The 27520-nt window shown below is 41.5% G+C and overlaps 1 protein-coding gene across 1 annotated transcript in view; it reads right to left on the bottom strand.

Annotated features, from left to right (window-relative positions):
* NFATC1 (nuclear factor of activated T cells 1) overlaps positions 1–27520 on the bottom strand; it is a 101633-nt gene that overhangs the window by 12625 nt on the left and 61488 nt on the right. The window contains 2 exon segments of the mRNA XM_018081667.1: positions 18398–18593; positions 18705–19084. Coding sequence (XP_017937156.1) covers positions 18398–18593; positions 18705–19084 — 576 coding nt within the window.

Consider the following 27520-nt stretch of genomic DNA (forward strand, 5'->3'; position numbering starts at 1 on the left):
CCAGACAGTTGCTGGACTCCAGTACTCCTCAGATGCTAAAATCGCCTATAGCAAGCATCTCAAATTATAGCAGCTGGAAGAATACTCTTATTTGTACATGGTCCCAGTGCGACAGAGCTGCAAACACAGCAAAATGTCTCTTCCTCTTTTCCACTCTCCCACATGCTGTGTCTAGCTGCAGAACGGCTCAAGCTTAGGCTGGACTGACAGAACAATGTCAACAGTAAAACACCAGATACAGTTGCAAGAATTCAGTAAGAATCACAGCCAGGCTCTCAGGGAAGACAAAACCTTCCTCCTTGCAGCTCAGTGCTTGACACAAGAACCCTGCTGAATCTCAGTGCTCTTGACTAGAGAGGAAATTTATTCCACCTCAAGAATGAAGCCTGTAAACCTGCTGCCAGCACTACAGAACAAGGAAAAAGGCACTTGAGAGCAGGCATGCAACACTCATCTCTCAAACACACTTAAGGACCTGAAATTTTATTCAAAATGTTTGCATTACACTTCCCAAACAACCACTTGCAATGTGCAACAGGCTTCTTTTCTGCCTCTTTTGAGTACCCGGACTCCAAACAGCTCAATAGCTGAGAAATGACAGGGTGCTTCCATGGCCCAGGTTGTGAATCTTGCAGCACATCCAAACTCTAGTAGGAGTTGGCCTGGACTTTTGAGAGGTGCTCTGGGCAACAAAATGAGTGGAAGAACTTTAACAGTAATTCAAGAAGAGCTTTAAAAAATTTATTAATGCTACAATGAAGAAAAATTGGCTGCTTATATGAGATTCAGCCAGTTCAAGTCAGCCAATTCAGACCAGGAGGTGAATGCATGGAACCCAACACAAGGAGCTTTGGAAAATCCACACAACTACACATTGCTTAAAGGGGCAGGCAGCTCCCTGCTGCCCGGGGAGATCAGCCAGAACATGTACACCCCAGGACCTAGCTGTGGGCATGCAGATGTGCAACATCCTGCTCTATCTTCAGAAGCATCCTTGTGACAGGAGCAACCCAGCAAGGGTCAGCTCTTGCTGAAGATCCTGTCAGAGTCTTGCTGAAGACCCTGTAAACCCAATGCTTTTCAGGTTGAGGCTTTAGGGACATCAAAGACATTCCAATGATGGGATAAAAGAAAAAAACAAAGGTTTTGATGAAAGGCTGTGCAAGTTGATCGTTGTTTGCTCCACACAACAGCCCTTCTTGTGCAACCACACCTTCTGTAAAACATAGTTCCATGAAACAAATTATTATCTCCAGTAGCTTCCGTCTACACAAATTTCTGAAATACCTTCATTCCAAACTGTTTTGAGAGGAAACATTAAAAAGAATGGAAACCTGGCAATTAATCAGATGGAAACCTTTGTTTCCACTTTACAGAATAGGAAAAAAAGAAGAGAGAATTATAAAAAGAATACCCAACATTAACACTGAGTAGGGAAATGAAAGATAAGAAGAGGCCAGGAACTGGGAACACTGGTGCACTGCATGCATTTACCTGCATTTGGACGTGGTTCTAAAGGGTGGGTCAGATCTGTGTTTGCCATTCTCGTTCAAACCCACATAAACACCTAGCTAGGAGCTGGGTTTTGACAGATGAAAATCCTATTTTCTTTAAAACTCACAAAATAAAAACCTTGAAAATTTTTTTTGAAGTATGGATGAAAGTCTCTCCTGGTCAAGACACAGAGCAAATATTTACAGGTGCTGGGGAGACACCATTTCCTCTCTTTAGGCTTCAACCCAGTGTCTGCTACATAATTTCATCCATTCAATGAATTTTTTTTTCCAGACATCTGCCAAGAGGAAATAACTTTGCTGTATTGGGAGTCTGGGAATCCTAGAAAACAATCTTAAATCCATAAAATAATTGAAGTGCAGTTTTACTGAGCTGTTCAGTTCGATTCTGATTTTTACTACAATGTCAACAAGAGTTTAATTTGTTTTAAAGTTTAGGTTCTTAAATCTGAGTGATATACGGTAGTTTACAGCTTGCTGGCAACAGCTACTGTGGAAAAAAAAATGAAAAGTGCATATAAAGGCAGTTCTAAGTTTGACATTGTGAAAGCAGGGAGCAGTGCCAAGAGCAGCAAACAGCATGGCTTTCCCAATCCTGGCTGGCTTTAGGGACTGCTTGCTATTGACATCAGTCGCTATGGGATACATTTCCCTGCTCTAACAAATCTCATCTGGAGCCTGTAATTAAAAAAGAAATGTCTCAAAGTGTAATTTCTTTCCCTAAAACATTTACAGATGTTAACTAGATTGCTAAGAGTGTGAGATGTCTGTCGGTGAACATCTTCCTCCTTATCTGCTGTGTCAAAGAGGAAGATTTCTTACCTAAAACCAATTCTAAAGGTAGTATCTTTGCTGTGTACATCTTTGTGTATGGGGATGGTGGTGGTTTTTTTCTAAACTGCTTGCCAAACTGAAAGGTTTGGAGGTGTTTTTATAATTTCTTATTTTTATCTTTTCTTTCAGAAGTCACCTCCAGAGTCAGCCTGATTTTAAAAGTACTCAAAGGGACTAAAAATGTCTTTCCTGAGCAGATGAAGAAGTATCCCATCTGAGCTGTAAAATTATAATAAAAATAATAGTTGTAGTAAAAAAACTAATAATAATAGTAGTAGTGATGTAAGTTTCCTGCTCTAGTGACTTTCCACCAGTGTCTTTGGCTGGCATCCTTTGCTAAGTGCTGCTAAAAGCATTTACAGGAGCCGCCGGACGACCAGGGAAGCTGATCTGCTTTAGGTGTACACCAGACATGAGAGGGGAGAACGTGACAAAGGGATGGGTTTTTAGAAAAGCATGTCCCTTGGGAGACAAAAAGAAGTTTTCTCGGTTGTTGAGGGAAGGTGCTGGCCCCAGCTGTGCCTTGCCAGCAGCATGGAACCCTGCTCCCAGCCAAGCACTCCCTGACTACATGGTCATGTCGAGCAACTCCCCAGTACCCTGCAGGAGGTGATGGCTGAAACTCTCCTTCCTGACACACACAGCCCAGGGCCCTTCCCTCCGCCAACACCCTCTCTCTCCCTTTTCATTCCCTTTTTTTCAACCAGCTTTGATTGGAGCCAGAGCCTGGAGTAAATCAGAGGAATTTCTAGATTTTTCTGAGTGCTGTGAGCTCTTGCTGTTTTCCGGTACCTACTTCCTGCCATATCTAAAATAACAGCAGCTGCAGGGGCCTGATAGAGAAGAGCTCCAGGGGAGAAATTCTCACAAATGGGGTGGGAAAGAAAAAAAAAATAAAAAAAAGACAGTTATTAGGGAGACGATAACACAGAGAGCCAGCATCAGATTCATTGTTGGAGTTGATAGCACCACAGGCTGTGGATGTTGTTGTCAGAAGAAAACAAATCCTGTAAAATGGCCACGAGAATGATAAGTCTCCATGTTTGCTGGGATAACAGAAGTAGCTTTACAGTACTTGTCCTATTGTACGGAGTATCGTGCCTCGATTAGCTAATGTCTCTGAGGGCCAGATAAGCAACGATGAATGTTCTGACCTAGAAGCTTTCATGCTTTCTCTTTGTCATGGCTATCTATGGAGAGCCGCAACAGAAATCTTTGCACACATAAAGAAGGCCTGCTCTTTTGAGAAAAACATCACAGAGAGTGGAAAATTGTTGAATTACCTTGTTTTCTGTGGAGAACGTATGGTGCAGTGTTGTCATTGTCTCATTACAGACCACACAAGTACAGCAACTCAAGACTTCCAAAATGGACATGGTGCATTCACACAAAATATACTTATGTGCAAGAACACATTGAGATCTCTTTGAGATTCCTTGAAACTAACACAAATATTGCTTTAAATATTAGCACACCCCAACAACCAAAGTGAGGGTTCTTAAAATGCCACCAGTCAGTCACACTACTTGCACAGTACAGGCAGCATTTCAGATTATTGTATGTGCCATTAACCTTAACATAATAATGTAATAGAATCTTCCACAGTTACTTTGGGAACTATAAATTGTGTCTGCATCAACTTTTGGGCCCTGAAATTTCCACCCAGTATTAGAGATTTTCATGTATTATTTGTTTTCAACATAGGACTTTTTTAAAGAGCATTAAATGATTGTGAGATGAAGGCTATCATGATTGTGAGTTGGAGTTTGATCTGAAGAACACAGAAGGCAACAGAAGAATTCCTACTTGCTTCAATGGGCTTTGCATCAAGTTCTTATGAAACACAGGCAGATATGTAAAAGTGGTCTACAAATGCACAATGTACTGGTCTGATGACTTGGCAGAAAAAAATCAGTCACTGCATTGTAAACATCCTATTTTGCTCATTATTCCCAAAAGATCATTTGAAATGTTTTAATGTTGACATGCAAAAAAGGCAAATAGATCTGCTCTCTTATTTTGCCTGAATTTTGGAGCATGCAAGACTTCTCTGATGTCAGCAGACTTACTTCTTATTTCGATCACTCAAAGAGGACAAGCATGTTTCTGTGTTTACTTCAGTATGTTGGTTTGAGTGCATATGCATGTGAGTGCATTTTGATCCTAGAGCTCCATCCCCTTTCTAGGGAACAGTGGAAAACCATACACAGGGGTTTAGTAGCAGCACGTGGTTTTTCTTTTCTAGATTTTAAACCGTTTCTGTAGGCCTAAAAATCCTTGCTTTGCTTCAGTACACAGCTGAGGTGCCAATTTTTAATTGTTAAAACAAAATTATGTTAAGCTACTTGGTTCTTCATATTCCCAAAAGAGGCTCCTTAAAACATGAACCATTTTTGGTTCATGTTCAAGTGATGACACAAATTGACCAAGTTTAGATAGACTAGACAATATTCTAGTCTAAACTCATAAAACCAAAACTAATTAAAACAATTTTTTCACAAAAATATCACCCTTGACAATACAAAGAAAGTGAATTTGTATTCCTGCAAAAGTAGAAGTAGTTAGAAATCATGAGGTATTGTCTAATCTCGTTTTAAGCACTGTTATGGCTGTGCTGACATATGCTCATGGAGTAGTACATTTATGGTAAACTGGTAAAGGAATTTCGGAGTAGGATTAATGAACTTTCCTTTCACACCAGACTAGATCAGATCTCAGAAGGAGATCAATCTGCCATAATTCCCAGCTTTTGTACAAGAAAGGCGAGCATAGTGAAGGTCAGAGACAGACTAAAGTGCAGCATGGCAATTATTTACTGACATGAGACTGGAAAGAATATCACATGGAGCACAACTTGGACTTCAGACATGTAGGAAAGAATGGTTCATTTTATGCCACTAATCATAGCCAGGGATTAAGATATTTTGGAAAAGCCCTATAATTTCTCATTCTGCAAACCAGGATTTCATTACTGGTAAATCAGGAAATTTATGAAGTCCATTCATACAAATTAATTTCCTTTCCTGATTTCCATTGGCATGTGAGATACAGATACATAATAGAAATAAAAGTCTGTAAAGGAAAAGATACACAGAAACGTCTGTTAGCACTTAGAAGTGGGGTAATCTCAAGGAAGGGTGTAGTTAGAAGGATCATCACTGCATCTAGTACATTCAATCTTAAATAAATTGGTTTTGGGTCTGAACAGGTAGAAATCAGTGCAGTTGCACTACATCTAGATGAATCTATATTGACTTACTATAGTTGTCTCTATCAAGAATAACCTCAAGGTCTCCCACCCTAAGATTTTTGTTGTGCAGTAGCAGTGTAAAATCTAGATGTCTTTCCCATATTATAAGGAATATTCCCACCTAGACAACTTAACAAAGAATTCTTACAGCCATCTTAGTGTCACAAGTTATGGGGGTTTCCCCGTTAAGTGGTGCTTCCCCTTGATGAAAGTTTTTCATACGAAATGTAAATCTCTCTTCAGACAACTTTCTGAACACTGACATTTTTCCAAAAATAGGCACAAAGAGGTGGTGACCATATCCCTCAGGGGACCATGCACGACAGAAAGCATGATACAGCCTCATCTGGCATCACAAGCATCTGCCAGCTCCTCCCTGAAATGAGGTCTTGACTAACAGTAAAGAAATTGTGTTGGTCATTGCAGAAATCTAGATTTCATCATCAGAGAAACCATAAATATAGCCCTGAAATATTAGGTATATATCTGGCTGATTTCTGGCTGGCTGACCAAACATTTTTAGGGTCACAACACCTAACATGAGACACAGAAAGTCCTCTATCTGACCACCTTCCTCACTAAAATAAAGACAGACAGCAAGTTTGCTTCAAATTTCAAAACCAGATTATTTTTTCCGAATATTCACCTAACAACCAAAGAAATGGTCCACCCATTTGTAGATTTCTTGGTAGGAAATCTGGCATCTCTACCAAAGTCTGCTCACTTTTTGTACTCTCCTCTGTGCTGAGTGTTGAATCCAAAATATTCCTTATAATAATAAAATCTACCCCACAGTTTGCTCATGGTACTGTTATGCAAGGCCTTGGTTCCGACAAACTAGTTCATGGGAGCAGAAGGTGCTCTGGTTTAAGATGGTGATATTCCCTGTAACAGAATTCAGTGGAAGGGAAAGAATTAGGGAGGAGTTTTCTTTTTCACTTTAGCAAAGGATTTTTTTTTCAAAAGTGATTTTGGTCTGGAAACACTTAAAATTTTTGATGAGACACCATTCAGTCCAGGTGCTTTTCCTAAGATAATATTAAATATAGCTTTGGAAACTTCAGCAGATGTTCCAATTTCTCCTAGTTCAAAATTTTTTTTCTACTACTCTGCCTTTATGTAAATAGCTGACTCTAATTGATTCTTTAATACAGTGATTCATAATCTGTTGTGAATCTTCTGTTAATTTACTTGCAAGTCTGTTAATATTTCCCCCGGTTTAACACATCCTGTTTTAGAACATCCATCAAAGTTGATGGGAAAAATTTTCATGGCATTTGGATCACATCCTAAATGTAACATGAATGCCATCTTTCGAGAGTTGCAAAGTAAAGGGATTTCCTGTTTTATTCTTCAATTGTATAACCTTAAAAGCGAGCTTTTACAAAGCCTCCTCTGCCTTGTCAAGGTCTGATCACTTCTACTCCTTCTAGCACTACTTTTTCTGGGTAGTTTCCAACTGGGGAAAAGTCAATGGATAATACATTCTTATTTTTCTCATTTTTACTGAATGCCCTCTTACACTGTGAGTCTTAAAACTGATATGAAAATTCTCAGGAAGTTCAGGTGATAGGACTGTACTTATTTAGAGAGCACTTCCTACCCCCTTAATTTCCATATTATTTCTGAGGGTTTTTTGGGCTCCCTACAGGAGCTTTCTCCACCCGGTGGTAGCACTGAAACCCTTTCTTCATCTCTTAGAAAACTTGTCAATACAACACAGAAATAAGTTATGGGGTTATTTGAGGCCCCAGTGGAGCTGGGTCACCAAAACTTCCCATCTGCAGGCAATGCAGACACCTCACTGCAGATCGATACAGACAGACGGGTTCCTCTACACTCTCTCTTCATATCTATGTAAATTTAATGATCACATTGCTCATTTCATAATCTCATCTAATTTTTCTCTATACTTAAATTATTTTGGGGCAAAGTGAGGTATTCTTTAGGCACACTTTTCCATGGCAGTCAAATCCTGGGCTATTACTAATCATTTGTACCATTTTACCTTTAGACAAACTCCTCTCACACTCACACTCATCCTTTCCTCTCTTCTTTCAGAATTCATCTTTGCTTATCATTTTTTCCCTTTTTTTTTCTTTTTTTATGGGGATGCTATATTTAACCTTTCTCTCATTTCTCTTTTTCTCAAGCCTTCTCTCACTCCAATTACACCACCAGGTAGTTTCACACCCATACTCGAAGTCTGAAACTTTAAAATGCTTGCTAACTGTGCTACAGCTTCATGAGAAAGCTTCTATTTTATTTTTTTTAGTAAGTTTCCTAAATAGAATATATGTATATACACACATGCACTTGCCTGTACTTGTCACAAAGGGCCCCAAACCTTCAAATGTGCTGAATCCTCTACAGGGAGCAGCCCCATGCAGAATCCCTGTTTTGACTGAGGGTCCTGAAGTCCTGCAACACAGATCTGCCTCTGCCAGCAAACACAGACCAACTCAGCTGAGGGCTTCAGCTATCTCTGGACTTGTAAATTAGCGACTAAAATACTGCAAGAAGATGCTTTTGCATTAGCATGTCTTTCTGACAAACGTTTCCTTGATTTCAGCACTGCTGGTTCCTCTTTAAGACTATAGTTTACCATTGAAATAGCGTGAAAGGTAAGTCTAAACCCTCTAAACCGAAAGGTGATGGGCACCTTTATCTCTACAACTCTGACTATGTGCTGAACAGGGCAGAAATCAGCAGTCTGTCTGGTAATAATGGAGGTTGACAGGTTCCTATCAAGTGGTGATCTGACACAGTTCATCCAGTGAGTCTGTGGTTTAAATAGACTACAGTGTGCTTGTCTGACCTGTAAAGGTCCAGTATGGGTTTCCAGAAACAGTGAGAGAGTTCCTGGAAAGTTCTCTGAAGCAACCATTGCCACCATATTGGCCCGCTGATGCAAAAAGCAGTCTTCTCTCTGTGGTTGATGGCACTTTCTGCCCTTTTTCTTTTGTAATGAGTTGTTCCCTCATCCTAACATACTCTCTATGTGGAAGAAAAAAAACAAGAAGAAAATCCCTGAGAACTATTTCAAAGTAGAGCTCAGGGTCTGGAGTAGAGCAGCTATCTCCATCTCTGGTGGCCCTTCCAGAGAGATCTTGTGTACTGCCTGGCTGAGGTACAACTTGCCAGAACTTGGACCCATTATAACTCTCTGCAAAACCACAACTTGCATTGCATCAATTCTAGCAACATCAGGAAACTGTAGCCTTTGACTGCTGCGGCCCACGGACACCTCTCTATTGTGTGGTGCCATGGTTAATAGTCAATGAGCCAGGGAATTTTCTCAGAAGAAAGAAAACAAACAAGAGTGTGTAACTGAAAAAAATCCAGACCAGTTTCTCTGCTAACCTCTTTTAATATGACGATTTCACACACAGTCACTTTAGACTGAGAAGAACATTTGAACCTCCCAGTACTACTGACCCAGAGACATTACTGTAAGGAGAAGATGCCTGGAGAAGCTGTTAATGCCTTATGCAGATGCTCTGAGTTGAAAGCCCTCGAGTCAATAGCTGAGTACAAGTGCAGCGTGGAGCTTGGTGGAACACAGAGTCATCACAGGGAAAAAAAGAAGCCAACTAATAGCGAAGAGATTATCTTTACCAGTTGCTTCAGTCTTCCAAATGAATAACTGGATAGCAAAAGCTGGGATGCCAGCATCAGTGACAACCACAGCTCAAAGATGTGCAGCAGCATGGAACCAGTTTTCAGAGCTGCAATGGGTATTTCGGTTCAGAAACTAACTGTGCACAACACAGCATCCACAGGATGGGCTTCTCCACCTGACATCATGTTTCTAAAAGCTTCTACTCAGCACACACCTGTAGATTTTCAGAAAAGTCAGTCATGAGTAGAAGAGACTTAGATCACTTTTGCCCGTGACAACTACAAGGATGCAAAAGAATTAGAATACTAAATCTTACAGCTCATTTCATATATAGCTTATTTCATGCACACTATATATGCATATGGATTTGCTTATACAGGATAGAAATAAAGGTTAAAATAAATATTCTTCAGGTTTTTATTTTTGGAGGATTCTCTTGTGACCCAAAATAGCATTTTTTCTGCTTCTTAAGTAATTTGCAGAAGATTTTGCTTATGAGGTGGCAATGAAACATATTTTCCCTGAAGTATTAGAAAAAGAACTGACTGCTGTTCCCAGACTATCAAAATGGATTTGTAATATCTATAGCAATACCTATTCTGCAATCCCAACGATATCACAAGAGTTATGAAATGGAACAAATCTTCACCTCTAGCTCCCACAGAAATCTAACATCAAGAGCAATCTTTAAAGCACAGATATAAAACATCAAATCTTGTCTTCTGCACTCTCATATGGCTGCAGATGGGTCAAAATTAAGTAAAAAAATAATGTTTTAGTTGTGCAGAGGAAAGGCAAGTAAGGAATGTTCTTGTGCACACATGATTCTTGGATAACATGAGCTGTAACTACATAAAGACCAAAGAATTTAATCCCTTAATTATGGACTTTGATAGCCTATAGCATTGCTTTTTCAAGACTGTTCAAGTGCTCATATTGCAATTTACTTGTTGAGGAACAATGCAGCTTGGGAGTTTTGACATACTTGCAGCACCGTCTCACTTGGCTTTCTGCTGTTTGCCATGCAGTAGGCTTCATAGTGTGCAAAATGTAGAAGACCTACTGACAAAGTGAGGCCTGTAAAGTAGGTAGAGGGCTGGTCCAGCTCCCCAGTTTGCTGACAAACCCAGCCAGCCTAGCCAATGAAGAATAGGACCATAGTTTTCCTACTGTACTTCTTACTCACCAATTGTTCCCAGGTATTTTCAATGCCCAGACTTTGCAGACTTCCTCAGTGACAGAGGAGGAGGGGAACATTTTGAGGGTCTGCTTTTTTTCATAAGATTCCTCCCTGCCTGGAGATAAGCCTATTGTGGAAAGCCTGTGCCCCCTTTGGTTGCAATCAGCATTAGCTCCTCAGAGAGGAGGAAAGACCTGGAGCCAGGTTATCAAGCAGCCTGCTCTCAGCAGCAATGGTCAAGACACTATCAGGCCCCTGACCAAGCCCCCAGATGTCCAGCAGACACAGATGAAATAGTGGTGCCGTGCAGAAATCTGCTAGGGAAAACTCCCTCTCTGCCTATCAGGGACCAGGTTTCCATGAATGCAGCTATTATGTGCACTTTAACTACCAGCCACACGCTTGGTCCCGTTCCCAACGAACCCAGAGGGAATGGTGTTATTGACTTAAGTGGGAGCAGAGAGGCAGGCTCTCCACAGCTTGGGGATCCAGGAGCTTGCCAGTGCCTCACCAAGAGTGCCATCTGTGAAGTCAGGGAGTCTGCTCATGAGAGTGCTTCCTCTGACACGTATGTGTTTGCTGGCAGCTTGCTCTAGCCCAGCTCTGCCGAGATGCAGTGGGGGTCTGTGTGATATTGTGCTCCCTCGAGAAGAGGAGTCTGCTACCACAACTTCCCCAGCAGCGTTTTGCCAGAACGGGTTCAGGACACAGGAGCATGGAGGCCGACCAGGAGGCACAAGGCCACACCTGACCACCTAACATTGCTCAGCTCAGCAGAAACAATTCAAACAAACAACATATTCCTAAAATATTTTGCATCGGGACAAAGCTTTCTCACGAAGCTTCTGCAAGCCATGTATTTTCCTTGGCACTGCTCCAGGCTTAAAAGCAGATGTAAATGTTGCCAAGGCTCAGATACAGCAACTTCTTCTCTCCCAACCACCAGAGAAAACTTACAGAAAATAACCAACAGAACCTTTACCATTTGAAATAGCAACGCCAACAGCCATTAATATGGAAATAGAAGAATGAATCGGGTATGGGAGTCAGTAGAGACTTCTTCCCAGCGAACTGCACAGCCACCAGCAGGGCTGCCGTGCCAAGCAGCTCTTGGCTGTAAAGAGGGGGAGCAACACAGCTTCATCTGAGCACTTAATGACTCCAAATGTTAACACGAAGGTGTGGGTGCAAATGCACAAAAAAGCAAATCTGTTTGTTCAGCACTAAAAATACTGCTTTCTGCAGCTTTCCCGTTGCTTGGCCAGCTTCCTGCTCCCTCTGTCAGTGTCTGCCATCACTGAATGGGGCTGGAGCCACCCAGGACTTCTCCGAAGGGACCGGACACTTCCTTGAAAGTCTGAGACTCCCTGGAAATCTAAGTGCTGATGTTGAAAGAAAGCAAAGTTCCCTACTGTATTTCACAGCATATCGCAGCTAAGAGGTAGGCAGGTCTGCCCTAAGAGCAGCTGCACACCTGGGGCTGGAGAAAACCAGGAGGAACACCTAGTCTGGTCATCTGCGCTTCTGGGGGCTTTCTTCTGGTGGGCCTCCTGGGAGACCCAATTCATCAAACCCACTAGAAACAGCAAAACACTATCCCCATGGGTGTGTGGTTTCATGTAACAGGATACCCCTCCAACCCAGACACGCAAGTCCGCTGAAGGTCTGACTTGAACGCATTACTTCAGCCCTCCCGTACTCATCGCCTACAACCCAAGCCCCAAATGTTAACGACTCAGCATGTTTTATCACAGTAGCATGTACACTTTCAATCATCATTAGAGACGAGGAGGGTCTAGGCTCAGGCACTGTGCCAGGTTAAGCAAAACTTTCCATGAGGAAAGCTATTTGTTTTCTCCCAGAGTTGCGAGGCTTGGCCAAGAGGGAGGGAGGGAAAAGCTTGCCCAAGCCAGACCAAAGTGTAGACAGTGTTACTGGGCTTTGCAGACTACCTGCGTGTTGTTCTAATGACATTTGGACTACTGGAAATCACTGAGTGAACTCAGGAGTTTTCAAAGGCATAATTGTGGCAGAAGCAGACTAAACTTAGTGCCTCAAGAGCCAATTGCTTTAATCATGAAGCTGAGATGTATGAAAAAGGATACATTTCAGCAAAAGAATAATTCTGTCTGCTATGGTTCCTGTTCAAATAAACTATATCACCAAACCACGTGCATTTCCAGAATATAGAGGAGTAAAAAAAGAACATATGGTTTAGAGGCAAAAAAACTTTCATATATACTGCATAGGAGATATATGGACTTGTCAGACATCTAACAGTTCAACGCTGTAAGCAATTCATGGGAATGACATTAGCAATAGCTCATATTACATCCAGGAGTTACAGCTTTTACTGCAAAAGTTATTTTTAAAAGAGCCATGTTTAAAATGAAATGGCTGGCAGGGCTGCAGCTTTCAGTAACACTTTACCTGTGGTTTTGCCACTTTTACATACTTATTGGGGGCTTAGTGCTCCCAATTTACCTTTTCAGAGTAAAATAAAAGTCGCAATGAGTGCATTCATTGGCACAGTGCTATAAAACTCACAGCTGTGCAAAGACAATCACAAGAACAAAAGCCTCCTTGTTTTAAAAAAGATGATTATGTGGTTCTGATACTTTTTCTTAGCCACATATCCAAACATCAGATACCTTTGTTTATGACCTGTGTATTTTCATCTTACTACACAAAGATTTATAGATCCAATCAAGTCAAGATCAGGATAGAGACCTTTATGAAAGCATTCATGTGGAGAGGAGGAGGTTGAATTAATATACAAAACTTCAGACAGGAGATCTGTCATTCAGATATTGTTATTTCACTTCTGGCTCCTACACAGGACTCAGGACGTTCTGGAGAACATTTTTTTCAACAGCATGTGGAACCTTGGTCCCATGGCCAGCAATGGGAGCATGATGGTGATTTCAACAAAGTTGGGACTGCATCTCAGAAGGCGATATTACAACCCAGGAAAAGCTTGAAGAAGCTGAGATCTTCAGCTTCAGTACTCAAGCCCACCTTAAAGAATTCTCCAGGATGCTGCTTTGCTTTAATTTAAAAACTGCTTTTGTGAAGTTTTGTGCACTGATATAACAAATGGGATTACACATTTACAATACACCTTGAAATCTGCTGAAAATGTAAGTCACACATTTTTTCCTGTGCTTCCCCCTTGCTTTTTGAAAATAATTTCATTTTCATCTGTAATAAAAACTACATTCTTTGATGTGTCTAACAGCAGGAAATAATTTCACAACTGAGTATCATTCTGCTGCAGGAAAAATATCCAATAGCTATTGGGAGTGTCAGTTAAAAACTGAAAAATGTTTCTTGGCATTAGCATGCTTAATTGACCTCTCTCCATTCTGGCGAAAGGAAAGATTTGGACCTCAGTTCTGTGTTCCACTCAGGCTACACTAGGTACAGGAAAGGGAAATGGGTATAAGGAAGGTGATTTCAAGTCACCTTCAGCATCTCCTGTTGTAAGCCCGGCCAGTTCCCAGAAGCCTGAACATCCGGAAAGCTGTGTGAACTTCCAATCTACTGCCTCTGGCTGGGGGTTTCTTCTACCACTAAGAAAAGCAATGCTAATCCACTTCATGCCCCAAAGGGGCTCTACAGCACAGCAGATACATCAGTACATCAAATAAAATGTTTTCTCTTAAAAGCAATTACAGCATGGACTTGTACTGAAGAAGTCCCTCAAACCTGCCTGCCTAATGATTTTCCATGAGCTCCACCACCCTAGCATCCCACACTACTCCCAGGTTAGCTCTGAAACAGAAATGTCACTTAACCTTCACTGTCTAAGGCAGGGGTGGAACACACACACAGAGACATTGTCACCCCTGGCATCATCTACCAGGGTGCCCCAGTGTCCTGCAGGTTTCTGCAAGAGCTCCTGGCACAGAGGACAGGAGACACTTCCTCTCCCACTGCAAAGGACCATGGGCTCTTGCAGAGGACCAAAACAGGCATAAATGTCACCATTTCAACCACTTTTAATCAGATTTTCCCGTGAAAGCAGCAAAGGCAGTCAACCATAATCTTTGCTAGGAGGTTGAACTCAAAATTATTTGAAATGGGTGCTGCTATACAAGCCAGATACCTTTCAGTATCAAGAGCATAGCCATAATATATCAGGTATCACTTTATGGTGTGAGTTTTAAATATGTTCTGTATGTGGAATCATATATTCATATACTGAAAGGGACAGCACATTTAATGAGTAGCCCAGGTGGCTACTGTGGATTTCGATTTAAAACAAATTGCCAAGACCGAAACTTATTTGTCATAATGGAAGTCACCTCGTGGGCTCCCTTTATATCACTTCAGCTGCCCACCATTACCAAAGCAGAAAAATGTCATATAAAGGATATTTATCTATATAAATTCATTGACTCCTCTTTTCCATCTATACTTTGCAGTGTAGATGGTCTATATTTGGACATACTCCAAAACAAAAGGAATGAATATTTCTTTGAACCCATAAGCTGAAACCAAAAAAATTTCTGTTTATACCTGGTCCAAAAATGCTATGCATATATTAGATGCATAAATCAAACCTCCTTAAAGTGGTAAACAAGCAGCCAAAATTTTATGAAATATCATCTGGGAAAACCAGCTGGGTATTTTATTTGTCTGGCAGTCCCATAAGTATGTTAGATGTCTATACCTCACACTTCTCAAATACTTTTAGGTAAAACTGGATGAATAAATAGCTACAAGCACTCTATTGAAAAAAAAAAAAAAAGAGGAACCCTCCTTACTCATGGATATGATATTCTGGATTCGTGGATTTGATATTCTGGTTTTCAGAATACAGCCATAAGGTACTACAGATATCTCTCCTCCAACAAGAAAAACACTTAGAGGTGGATATGATACCAGTAATAAACAATGGTGATGGCTTAAAAGTTTCTATTTTAAAAAAAAAATCAGGCACATGAAAGACTAGTTGCTCCCATTTGGCATGAGCCACTTGCCAAAACCCATTGTCCCTTATTCCACAGTTATAGCCAGAGGTCTGAATGAAACAGTGCCAGGCACAAAGTCATTGCATATGTGCATTGCCTTTTCCATGCCCATCTCAGTGAGCAGCACCTCCTGGGATACCAGGAGCAATTACTGGTGGTTTCCAGGCAGTCACTGTAGTAGCCAAACTGCCCTTTGAGACTGTGCCATGGAGCCCTTCCGTAACTGACAGGTGAGCATGAGAAGGGGATTTTTAACTGAGACAGGATGAACTGATTAGATAGTTGCTGGGGAGATAAGATCACATCAGATGTGTGGCTTCAACTCACACTTACTCTGGCCTATGGGTGGGCTGCTGCCAGCGGGAGTGGTCCTGTGGCACCCCTCAACTCACAGCGCCAGACTTCCTGCCCCTCTCGAGGGCTGGACCCAGTGCTTGGACAAAGGGCATGTGGTCCCATGAGCTGACCCAAGAGAAAATTATGTGAGTTTTGCTATTTTGGGCAGGCTAATTTTTCATTAGCCTGCTCTGCTGCTCCATAATCAATTGATATGACTCAAAGGAAGCAGCAAGAACATGTGACTGAGAGCAAGATGGATTGAGGCTACCCTTTTCACTGGAGCCTGCAGTTACATCAGATTAAACGGAATGTGAAACCAATGTCTGCAGTGGTGGTGAAAAGGCTGCCTTCATGAAATGCATATAGCATAGACCCAAGTAGGCTTCCAGCCTGAGCCACAGTTTTGTGCTCCTGTGCTAGGCATCTGTGGCATGACGGAGCTCTGAATGGTTTGAACAGGGTGGCTTGGCCACAACAAGTCCAACATGACATGCTTCCTGCCTTTAGCCCCTCTGCCACATACTTTCTCTCTTAACTGCCCAGACACTGAGACAAATATAAAGATGATAGCAGTCCACTCTAGATTACTACAAGGGCTTCATTTTGTCAACACAAAACATGGAGTGGATGACCCTTCCTTTCAGGTAGTGTGATAAGGTTCAGATATGAAAGGGCAACTTACGTGGGTGACACTCCATCAGTGTGAACCCTAAGACAAACCTAAATATCAGTTTAGCCATTTCTGATCAACCCCTTTAGAGGAAATTGGTGGTATATAATTTCTGGAAGTTCAAAAGGTTGGTTTTTTTCCTATTATATTCTGTTACCAGGACTGTTATATTTATGAATTCTTTCTTGGCCTATAGTTCTTGTAGAACAATTTTGATAGCCTGCTGGATGCCAAAGGGAAGTATATATCTGGATCTGGCTAGCTGAAGAGATCTCCAAAGTCAACCTCAAGTTTCAGGGCAGATGTACAAGGTACCTTCTACAATTACTTCTGATCATCTGTTAGAGGACTGGTGTGTATGTGTGTCCAGAAGAGGGGACAGAAGAGAGATGAGGTTAAAGGTTAAATTATTTATGCTTTGTCAGAGAGAATGAACGCTGCTGAAAAAAAACTAAAACCTCTCAGAACATATGGTAGCCAGTTCCTCTGTTCCTCCAGGAGAAACCTCAAGTAGACATGGCTAAGGAGCTTCATTCACCCTTCATCCGTGAGATGCAGTCCCATCTCTTGGAGAGACCAGCCAAAGGCAACTTTCGTGGTTCTGTCAGAGGAGTGGTTGCTGAATTTTTGAGAGGTAAGGCAGGAAGACTGCCCATTTCTCATGCTTTTCTAGAAAGACAGCTATAAACTTGGTTTATATTTTATCTGAATTCTCCTCCTTCCATATACAACTTCTGTTTTCTCTCAAAACCTAAATCTGGCCATGGCTTTTTGTTTTGGTTTGCATACATTTCTCACTTAGTTTGTTGAAATCTTACTTCTTACAGCACAGACAAGTGGTAAAAACGTCTGCTATATGAAAAAAACCTTGTCACAAAAATGTGTTGTGCATAATTTTAGTGAACTAAATTTCTGATTAGGAAAAATTCCTTAGACCTATCATGTAACCAATAATAACTTCTGTTAAGAAAAATAATTTTTCTAGAGTTGAAAAGCAAAGGGCTGCTATTCAGGCTCCAAAATATTAAGTTGCAATCCTAATTCAGTGAGTAGCATGCTGTTTAAAATAGAATGACAAAATGTCCTTTTTAAAAAAAAACAGTGCAATGAATTGTCTTTAAATTCTCCCTCGAGGACAATCATGTTCAGATGTTCCTTGGCACCAATTAGTTTCAATGCAGCCACTTAAGAGGCATCTCTTCTTCAAACAGAATGGTATGTTACATAAAGTTATGTGGCTACTGGAAGGGAACTCACATACTGCATTAAGGTGAAGGACCAGAATACTATTGGGATGCTTAGCAGCAAATGCTAAATCACAGTTCAGTGAGGTCACATAATCAAATTCCATATTATCCCTTTTATTACATTCAACTAATAAATCTTTGGAAACTAGAGTGTGACAAGTTTATCACAGTATTTTAGCTTTTTGGTGGTGCATGGAGACTATATATACATACAGAATCTTACGAAAGAAAAAAAAATCATCAGCAAGGCCATAAGAAGAATGGCAAAAAACCAGTCTTAATGCCAGATGCAAACAGACTGAAAAGTTATGCTGAAAGATGTGCCTCCATTTTCAATTTGAACCTTCTCAACTGAAGTAGAGCAGTTTATCATTTAGTTCCAGTGAACAGATTTGCACATCAGACATTTCACTGCATTACGAATGGGACAATGTTAAATATGTTTTCACTGCAGCTCCACAGGTCACTGGTGTGGGCATAAGCCAAGAACATACAGTTACGGTTATTACAACATAGCTGTCGGTCATGCAGCTAGCTCTATGCTAACTAACAGCATTTAATGCTTAGATAATGTGGTTTCATTATTGCAAATGGAATGAGAGGGCCCTTTCCTGTATAGAGACAGTCCAAGCGAAAGTCCGCACCATTCCACCAGGCTGTTAATTGAACTTTTTTTCCACCAGGATTCAAAAGAAGGAGGGGGTTAAGGGAACTCACTGATAAGAGCAACATGGTGAATGCAAACCTATGCTGCGGAAGACTTACCATCATCCAGGTACATCTGGTCCAATTCCTCAGGTTCTCGCTTGATCGTTACAGGAATAGGGGCCAAATTATGATTACTTTCCTCATGCAACTCTGGCAATGACAGTGGTTGGGTTGTTGGAGACTCATTTCTGTGAACCTTCGGCAGTTGCTGCTGCTGTTGACCCATTATGGATGAGTGAGTTGGACTGCAGGACTGCAAATAGGTTGGCTCTTGGGTAACAGATGGAACTGGAGAAGAGGGACTGTTGGGATAGAGTGTTTGTTGATAACCAAGGGGACAGCTACTGCTCAGATGTTGACTCACCTGCGGCTGCAGCATGATGTGAGATGATTGCTCGGAGGAGCTTGGGTGCACAACTATAGACCTTGGCACTTCCTGTATGGTGGGGACACCTCCAGCGGGCTGTTGAAGTCCGAGGTGACTGTGGCCCGGGTTGGGGATGCACTTGTAAGGAGAGGACGAAAGGTCGTGCAGCTTGGGGCTTGCATTGGGAGAGGGTGACATCACGGCGTTTCTCTGCTGACAGGAGGCAAAGCCAGCCACGAGGCATGAACCAGGATCAGGGGGCATCATGATCTGCTGGCTGTAGTATGGTTTAGAGAGAGGGCTTAAGCCTTGGTTCATTGGTCCACAGGTTTGAGCAGGCTCATAGTCATCTGTGGGTTCTGTTTTTATAATTGGAACTGTTAAAAGAAAAAAGGTTTTAAATAAACATGAGTTGCGTATTGGTATGATCAAGTTGGCTTGTGGCTAGGATACCCTTTGCAAAACAAACAACGTCGTGAATAAGACTCTGTGTGTCTTTTGCCTAGTTCTCCCACCCTATAAAAAAAATGAATGAGTCATCAGCACAAGAAAGTCACAGCTGGTTCTAATATTGAAAAGGACTATTTTCTTTGGACTCTCCTCCAGCACTAATGTGCTATAAAAATCTATTTGCAAATAACTGAGCTTCAGTGGAAGCTTTGGACCCAAGGGCTCCATGGATTTGTAGTAATCAAGGCAAGAATTTTAACTTGGATATACTACTGCAGTTCCACAGCTACTGATGGTTCATTTGATAAATGTCTGCACACTCAGTAAACTGGAGTATAATAAGGTAGAGATGGGGCTTTCAGAGTTCAATGAAAGTAAAGTTGCAATGATACATGACAAACTGCTATGTACAAGAAGTTTTCAATTATGGGGATATTTGTGAAAGATAAGATACGGTTTATTTAGTTTTTAATTTCTGCCAATGCCAACTCCTAAGAAATGTTAGTCAGTCTCTGTCTACCAAGAAAAACTGATTCCTGTTCTAGACATTTGCTTACTTGTTCCAAAAGATGCCCTAATGAGCTGTCAATTCTCTAAAAACTACGAGAATCTGGACAGAAATGACAGTCAATGAGCATCAACTCAGTCATGACAAGTGTAGAGCTGCTTTCTCAAATCAGAGAAGATCCTTCCTCAAATCAGTGTCTTTTCAACACTGGCTTTCTCTCTCAAATCAAGGGGAGGTGCCTTTGAAGCTTCTGCTACAACAGACGCAGTGTAGAGGTAAAAGATACCCACTTTCTCTATCAGGAAAATTATAAATAATAGAGCCAGCCTGGTCTGTAAATGTATTTTTTTTCTAGACAGATGCAACGCTAATGCATACAATGCTTGAGTATGGATGCATTTATCTTCTTTCTAAAAAATTCCAGTGACACCAAAGGATATTTTTCAGAATATTCTAATAACCAACCCATTGTGGCACAAAGTTATTAACGAAACATCTTTGCACAACTCAGCTCAGAGACATATGTGTTGTGTGAGTGCCTCTGACAATATTTTGCTTGTGTTTTACAAAAACCTTTATACATTGTCCTGCCATTTACTATGTTCATGTATGAGTCTTTTTGAACCCCTAAATATGCACGTGTGCATGTGTACATATAAAACCTCTTTTAACACTCACAAATTTTGCTGGCGGTGAATGCACTTCACTACCCTTGTTTTACAGTTCCCTAGCTCCTTGTTAACTTTGTTCCTTTTATGTTCTTTTACATGTAGATGCTTGCAACACTTGTTTCAGGATTTCTAGCACCCCTAGTAAAAACAGGTCTATATATGTAACAGATGCACAGGTGCTGCTCAAGACAAATGTGCTGGGGATAACGGACTGCCATTGGATTCCTCATAATCTTATTTTCACCACCTTGTGTGCTGTACACTGGATAGCAGGGCTACTAATGCACTTGGTTGCAGAGAAGCAGATTCCAGGTTCACTGACAGCTTTATAAAACCACTATCACACCCTTTACGAAAATGCAAGACCAAAGAAACACACCTAGATAAACACAGCAGCTCAGATATTGTAAGAAAATACCTTCAACAAGTTCCTGAGCTAGCAAATATTCTCACATGTTTTATATTAGGTTCACTGTGCTAGCACTAACCACAGCACAGCTGGAAATATGATGGTTGTTGAACACTGAATTTTCCTAATATATCACTGTTATAGAAACACCTGTGCTAAATAATTCCAAGCTCAACCACTGCTAATACAACTCCAATAAACCCTGGAGTTGTCTGACTTGTTATAACCCAGAGAAGGGTTATAGCCCTGGTGGCAGGCAGGCTGGAGACTTTGCAGAAGGCAGGTTCCTGATCTCAGGCTGGTTTCTCATCGTAGCTCTTCTACAGCACACCTTTGCTACCTGATTTGCCAAGCACTTTTTTGTCACTTAACTTTGAATTATTTTCTTTATAAAAGCAATGCCATGGGGTTCATTTGGAGGTCTGATTAGTGGCCATGAATATTGTGAATCTCTTTTTTTGTGTTGCTACGCTGACATACATGGGCTGCAACCAACAGAGGATAACCATTAAGTCCTGCTCTGCACCAGGCAAAGGACTGATGGGTGGGCAGGACTCCATTCCAAAAACTCCCTTGGAGATGGTGACAGCAACCAAGGACACTCTTGGCTGCCTATAATTCAGAGTTCAGAGGGAAAATAGAGACTGTTGTTAATTACAGGGCCAGTCAGGGTAGGTCACAGTAGCTTGTTTGCTAACAGTAGGTTGGTAGCCAGAGAGGGAAGCAAGAAGAAGGGATATGAGACTAAAGTGGTACTTCCATTTTATATGACATCTGTTTACAGTGTTTTGCTCTGAACCGATACTCCTGAGGATCAGTTATTTCATGTAATGGGAAACAAACTGTCTTTAAATGGACAGATACTTACCTGCACTTAGGCTCAGAGGTGCCTGAACTCATTCAACTGAATTGTCTCCACTACCTTTTTTAATATGTTTTTTTCAGCACAGTAAAAGAAGTCACTCCTTGCTCATTATCATATATATTGTTTGTAGGCTAATCTCATAACTAGAACAGGTATCACACTAGAAGACAGGAAAAGTATTCATTCTGAAATGGTGAAGGGATTTGTATCTGACTTTTCAGGGCTCTCCTATTTGCACAGCCATTAACCCTGGGCAGAGTGAATGTATGCATCTTACCAAACTTGGGATGGCAACCACTCACTATCCTTTAAAAAATCGCAAATGTCTTCATGGGGTACCAGTTTGGAGAAGGAAGGTCTATAGGATATTTTTTTTTTCCATGAAGAACCCATTATAATGATCTGGAATCAGAACTGCAAAGCTGAGCATGTCAGAAGAAATGTAAGACATTAACACTTCTCTTTTTGGGCAGACCTCAACTTCAGTATTTTACATGAATTAACAATAGCACTTGACTTGTGGAGGACAGATATACCACGAATTGCCACATTACACCTGTTAACAGCTTATTTACACTACTCTGTCCTGTTACCTGCTTCTCCCTAGCCTATGTAACTTCACCAAATGGAGTAAAAAGGGCCAAAAATCTTTGCTAGTGTTTCTATTTCCAAACTCAAACTAGCTGTGGGTCTGATATCCTGAACACTCTGAAAATACAATGAATGTGTCAAAAGTTGATGTAAACCACCTTAAATGCTTTCTTTGAAAGGGCAACTATTTTCTTCTACTTTTCAAAGGACTGCAGAGAGCCAGAGCAAGAGCTGTGGGTATTTCATGGCACACCTTCCAAAACCAATGCATGAACAGCCTGCAATTGTGCTCAGTGGCTACCCACCCACCCTCATGGTGTCTGTGGTGTTACTCAAACAATTTAGAATACCTGTATGTAACACACCCTAACCACTGTCTCACTGACTTCTGGGGGACTGAGATGCTCAGCTGGGGTGAGCAACTGCAGCTGACATAGAATAGCTGAGGATACCAACCTTAGTGTCCACCTTCACCATTTTCTCCTAGGTAGGAACCTACTTGGTTCCTTCAGAAAATCATAGATATCTGGAGTTGGACAGGACCCTCAAGGATCCAGTCCAAATCTTAGACCTGCACAGGAGAACCCTGGGCAACCCATTGGACAAACTTCTGCACAAGGCAACACAGCAGACAGGGCTGTTCACTGGCCAGCTGGGGACTAGTGTTACCACTTACCTAGTGACTCATGCTTCATTAACTGCAAATCTTTACCAACCCAAGCTCAAAAAAGGGGTTTCGAGCCCTTTTCATAGATCCTCATGGAGGCACGGTAAGCTAGCTGCCATAATACACATCCATTTCACACAATGAGATAGAGACAGTACCATTAATTTTCTCAGGATTAATATTTAACAGAGAATAGTATTAGGATGACTAACCTCTAGCTCAAATATTTCAAATCTTAAATGACATAGTAAAACCCCACCAGCTAAAAGAGACACTCCTAGTCACACAGCAGGCCTGGACTGGCCATTAAGTGCAAAGCCCTACAGCTGTTCAGAACCTGCAAGCACTTTCAGCAGAAACCAGGCTATTTCTTAAATCCAGCAGAGCTATACCAAATAGCAACAAACATTCTGTCTCAAAACTGCTCCATGGTGCTGAGAAAGCACCCAGTCTTGCAGATTCTCAGCTGGCTAGAATGAAAAATTGTGACTGAATTTGCCATATGCTGAGATTTGCCCATAATAAACTTCAGCAATGAAGCCAGAATGTGTGAAGTTGTATACACAAAAGATGATACTGTTTTTACATGCAGTCAGGCTCAGAAGTAACGTTATTCATTTGGGAGACACTACTCTGCTATGGATCTGGCTCTTGCCATGAAAAGGGAAAAAAGAAGGCAAGTTTGGTTTGTATGGTGAATTTTTAAATGCCTATTACTTCACAATGCATTAGGTCAGCTGACAGACAATTTTAAACAGTGCTTGATTTTGAATATTAAAATATGACAGAGCTCACTGTTATAAATTAGTCTGATAAGTAAATTAATTTCTGTTAATTGGTGTTCAGTGGTTCGATGATGCCTTCTTAGATTCTGAACACATGTCATTATGTCATCTAATTTAATATGAAGTTCTGAGAACCACACATTGGCAGCAGCCCTGGCTATAAATCAAAGCTTCTTACTCAGAAAGACCAGGGTTATGACATCATACCGAGGTACTGGTGGAAGACAATGGTCCTTCTGTGTGTGTCTGAATCTGGGAGAAATATTTCAGCCAGTTCTGCAAGCCCACATTAAATGAAAGGCCTTTCTAGCAGGTAAAAAGTTAATATATCAAACCTAGAAGAAAAATAATAAATCATGCACGTTCAGTAAAGGGAGTCAGAAAGTGCTCAAATATAAATTATATGTATTTTTTGACAACTCTAACAAGTCTGTTTGCTTTTACACTTTAGCAATCCAGATGGGTTTTTAAACTTTTTTGGAGGGCTGTTATTAAAATATGCAAACTGAGAAAATAAAATCATATAAATTAAACAGATGTTTATCCTGATTAACATTTAACTAACAAATTCCCATTTTCCATGTAGTATCATCAATGTAGATATTTATGGCCCTATAATATATTTATTTTACCCTTAAGTTTGATTGAACCTATCCAACAAAATAGCTACCTTTCATGGTGTAGACTATGATGTAGTTCCCTGGCACCAGCACACAGATTTTGGTTAGAGTATGAAAATCAAAACACTACTTTTTTCATCATATGCACACACACATTTCTTCAACTTCTAGCATAAATGTCTTGCAATTGGTAAGAATTAGGGATGAGGCTTTCAAAGAGAGTTCAGGAGTTAGGTGTCTAAATCTTCATTACTGAGCTGAACTCTGACAGGCTGTTCATGCCTCTGAAATCCTCCTTTGTCAGTCAGTTTTGATGCTGGCAGCACACCTTCAGAAGACACTGCACAAGTCTCCCCAGCTCCTGCTGCTCCTTTGCTGCTGGTTGACCAGAGACATAGTTAGGGATGTGGACACATCTCCAGGTACAGCTCAGCCACTCTGGATTTGTGCAAAGACAAAATCCTGGCTGCTGCAGCAGCATTGGCTGGATCCAGCACGCTCGAGTGAAGCAAGGACCTCTCCCCTTGTTCTTACTGTGGAGCAGTTAGGGAGAGGCAAGGGGCTGGCTGCCCTCAGAAAATATAATCCCCCCTTTGGTAGCATCCAAGCAGCAGTGGCTGAAAAAAACTTTCTGAAATGCCCCACCAACATATCTGCAGCAGTGACAATCTCAGTGACGAGGGACAAGCATTCATCCCCAGGGATACTGTGAGACAGTCACTACAAGGACCTGTGCAGATGCTATCTGCGCACTTCCATCTATTAAAGCAAAACATTTTTAAAGGTTAAGTTACTATCAAGCTTTAGCTGTTAATTAATAAATCCAGAACACAGTGACTCAGAAACAAAGGGAGCCTCATGCTATCAAGAAGCTGTAGGCAGCACATGTGTGAATGCAGCTTTTATCTGCACAAGTATCTGAATTCACCCTGTCTTGCTAGTACACTGCTACTGTTAATGCTCACTGGGAGGGCTAACTCTAACATATGCCTGCCTGCCCTTTTTGGGTTTGCATGGATAGATTTTTATGGGATCAGATGCATATGTAAAGTTTTATACAAGAATAGCTCCAGGAAGATGGAAGCCTTGCGCATACATCTCAGCATATAATCTCGGACAGTGCCATTATCTGATTTGGAAATGCTTTCTAGCTAACTCATTTGCTAAATGCTTTTCAACAGCTGTTAAACTATTAGGTTATTCTACTCATATTTATAAGACAGAAGATTATATATGGTAGCTTGGTGCACGCACTGCTAAACCGGGTTGGGAGGAGTGGAAAGTAGGTGGAGGGCATTTGGGTTGTGCTAGTACAGAAGATGGGCATTGGCTTTCTTTCAAAAGAAAAAGGGGAAAATTCTTAAAAGGCACAATTTTCCATCACAACACTTTATTAAATCCTATGATGCTGAATATGAAAATCAAGTCCTGTGATATGCATGCCCACTTGGGCTGCTCTACTGCTGTTCCCAGAGTGCAGTGCAGCACCTGGTTCCACTACTGCCTTGAGCTGGAAGGCTACACTGGCCAAGGCTTTCTATGTCATCTCTGTCAGATACGTTAAAATTCACTGGGTTGAGGTGTTTTTCAATGATGCTGCACAACATTACACCACCAGTGCTGACTTTACCCCTGCTTCAAGAGGAGAAGAATAGGAAAGCAGGGTCTGTGGGAAGGGGTCCTGCAAGGACAGGGGCAGCCTGATAGTCCTCATCACTGGCAGTCCTGTGAGATGCTCTGCAAGGACAGGTTGTCAGGAGGGCATCCTTACAGCACCAGTCCTATCCACAGATCCATCCTCTCTGGAGAGGTGTTTGGACTTGGCTGACCTCGGACATCTCAGCTCCAACATGGTCTTTGTCTTCAGAGGAATGCAGTTTCTTCCCCAGTCTTCACTGCCCATGCATTTCACTTCCAGCAGCCTCCACCACTGTTTCCCCTTTAGGATCAATTACTGGGCTAGATTAATTTTGATCAGCCACTTGAGGAGAACAAAAATAAGCATCTCCTGTAATTCAGCCCATGTAACTCTAAACTCCACTCCCTCAGACAAGTTTTACCTTTTGACTTTTAAGCTAATTGGAAGATCCCAAAGCTCCACACTTGCTAACATATGCACGTGAAATCACTGAGAAATAAGGGAGGGAGTCCTTGAGATGCTCATGTAGAAGGGTTTGGTGACCTAAACTACAGGTTGGGTTTTGTTATCTGAAGGGAAATATTTGAAAAGAGAAGTACTGCCAAAAGACAACTTTATGCACTGGAAGTTAACTGTTATGAGTGATCATTGCTGCTGCTGTGGACCCTGATGGTCAGACACAGCCAGGGGCTTCTATACAGTGCTTGTCCACCCCAGCCTGTCTCAGGGACATCACACAGGTAATGCTGGCTTTCCAGGTGAAGATGGAGCACCGCATAGAGAGGCAGAGTTCTGCCCTTAGAGATCAAGACAGACTGCATCTCCAGTTTGGATGTGGCTGGCTAAGCTCTGGCTGACTGCTGAAAACAGATGTCGCCTGGATGAAGTGTGGTACCAGCTGGGTATCCACTAGAGCACGCAGGGGTGTAATGCTGGTGAGTGCCTGCTCTACTCTGCCACAGACCTTGAGTGGCTGCTGGATGGGAGTAGAAGGGCTGATGCACTTGGTGATCATGAATTTTATGGAAACAGGACTGACAAATGGAAACAGGACTGACAAAATCTTACCTGCTTTTAGTTACTCTATTATATGTCAAAAGTAACAACCAACCACTGAGCAGCCAAAATGAAATAAACTGTGACAGTGTATAGTGTAAAAATGAGTAACTGTGATTCTTATTTTCATCTAAAATAAGTCCCCTGCGGTCAACATTTCTCCTCATCCCTTCTGTTGTCCTATGCTGCCCTGCACCAGCTTTGCAGCAGTCTGGCTGTTCCCTGGGCTGGATGGAAACACTTCCAGAAGGTGTGAGGCTCCAGGCCTGACTCAGCTGTGCTCAGTCCCCTTGTCGAGGTGTTGCCCTCCACGGCTCTGGCATGATCATGTTGCATAAACCACAGATTAGAATCCATTCACAATGCAGGCTCTGAATTAGACCCTGCTTCCCCAACAGCCTCCAAATCATCATCTTTTTTCAGAAAGGACTAGGCTGATAATTTTGCCAACCTCAAGCAGGAAAATCCATCAAATACTGAAGAGGTGAGAGGTCTTAGGAGACAATCAGCACAAGCTGTGTGCTGTGTCCCATTAGAGTGACAACACTTTGC

This window comes from Manacus vitellinus, unplaced genomic scaffold (genome assembly GCF_001715985.3).
Source record: "Manacus vitellinus isolate BGI_N305 unplaced genomic scaffold, ASM171598v3 scaffold_55_pilon, whole genome shotgun sequence".
In the NCBI taxonomy this organism is placed as follows: Eukaryota; Metazoa; Chordata; class Aves; order Passeriformes; family Pipridae; genus Manacus; species Manacus vitellinus.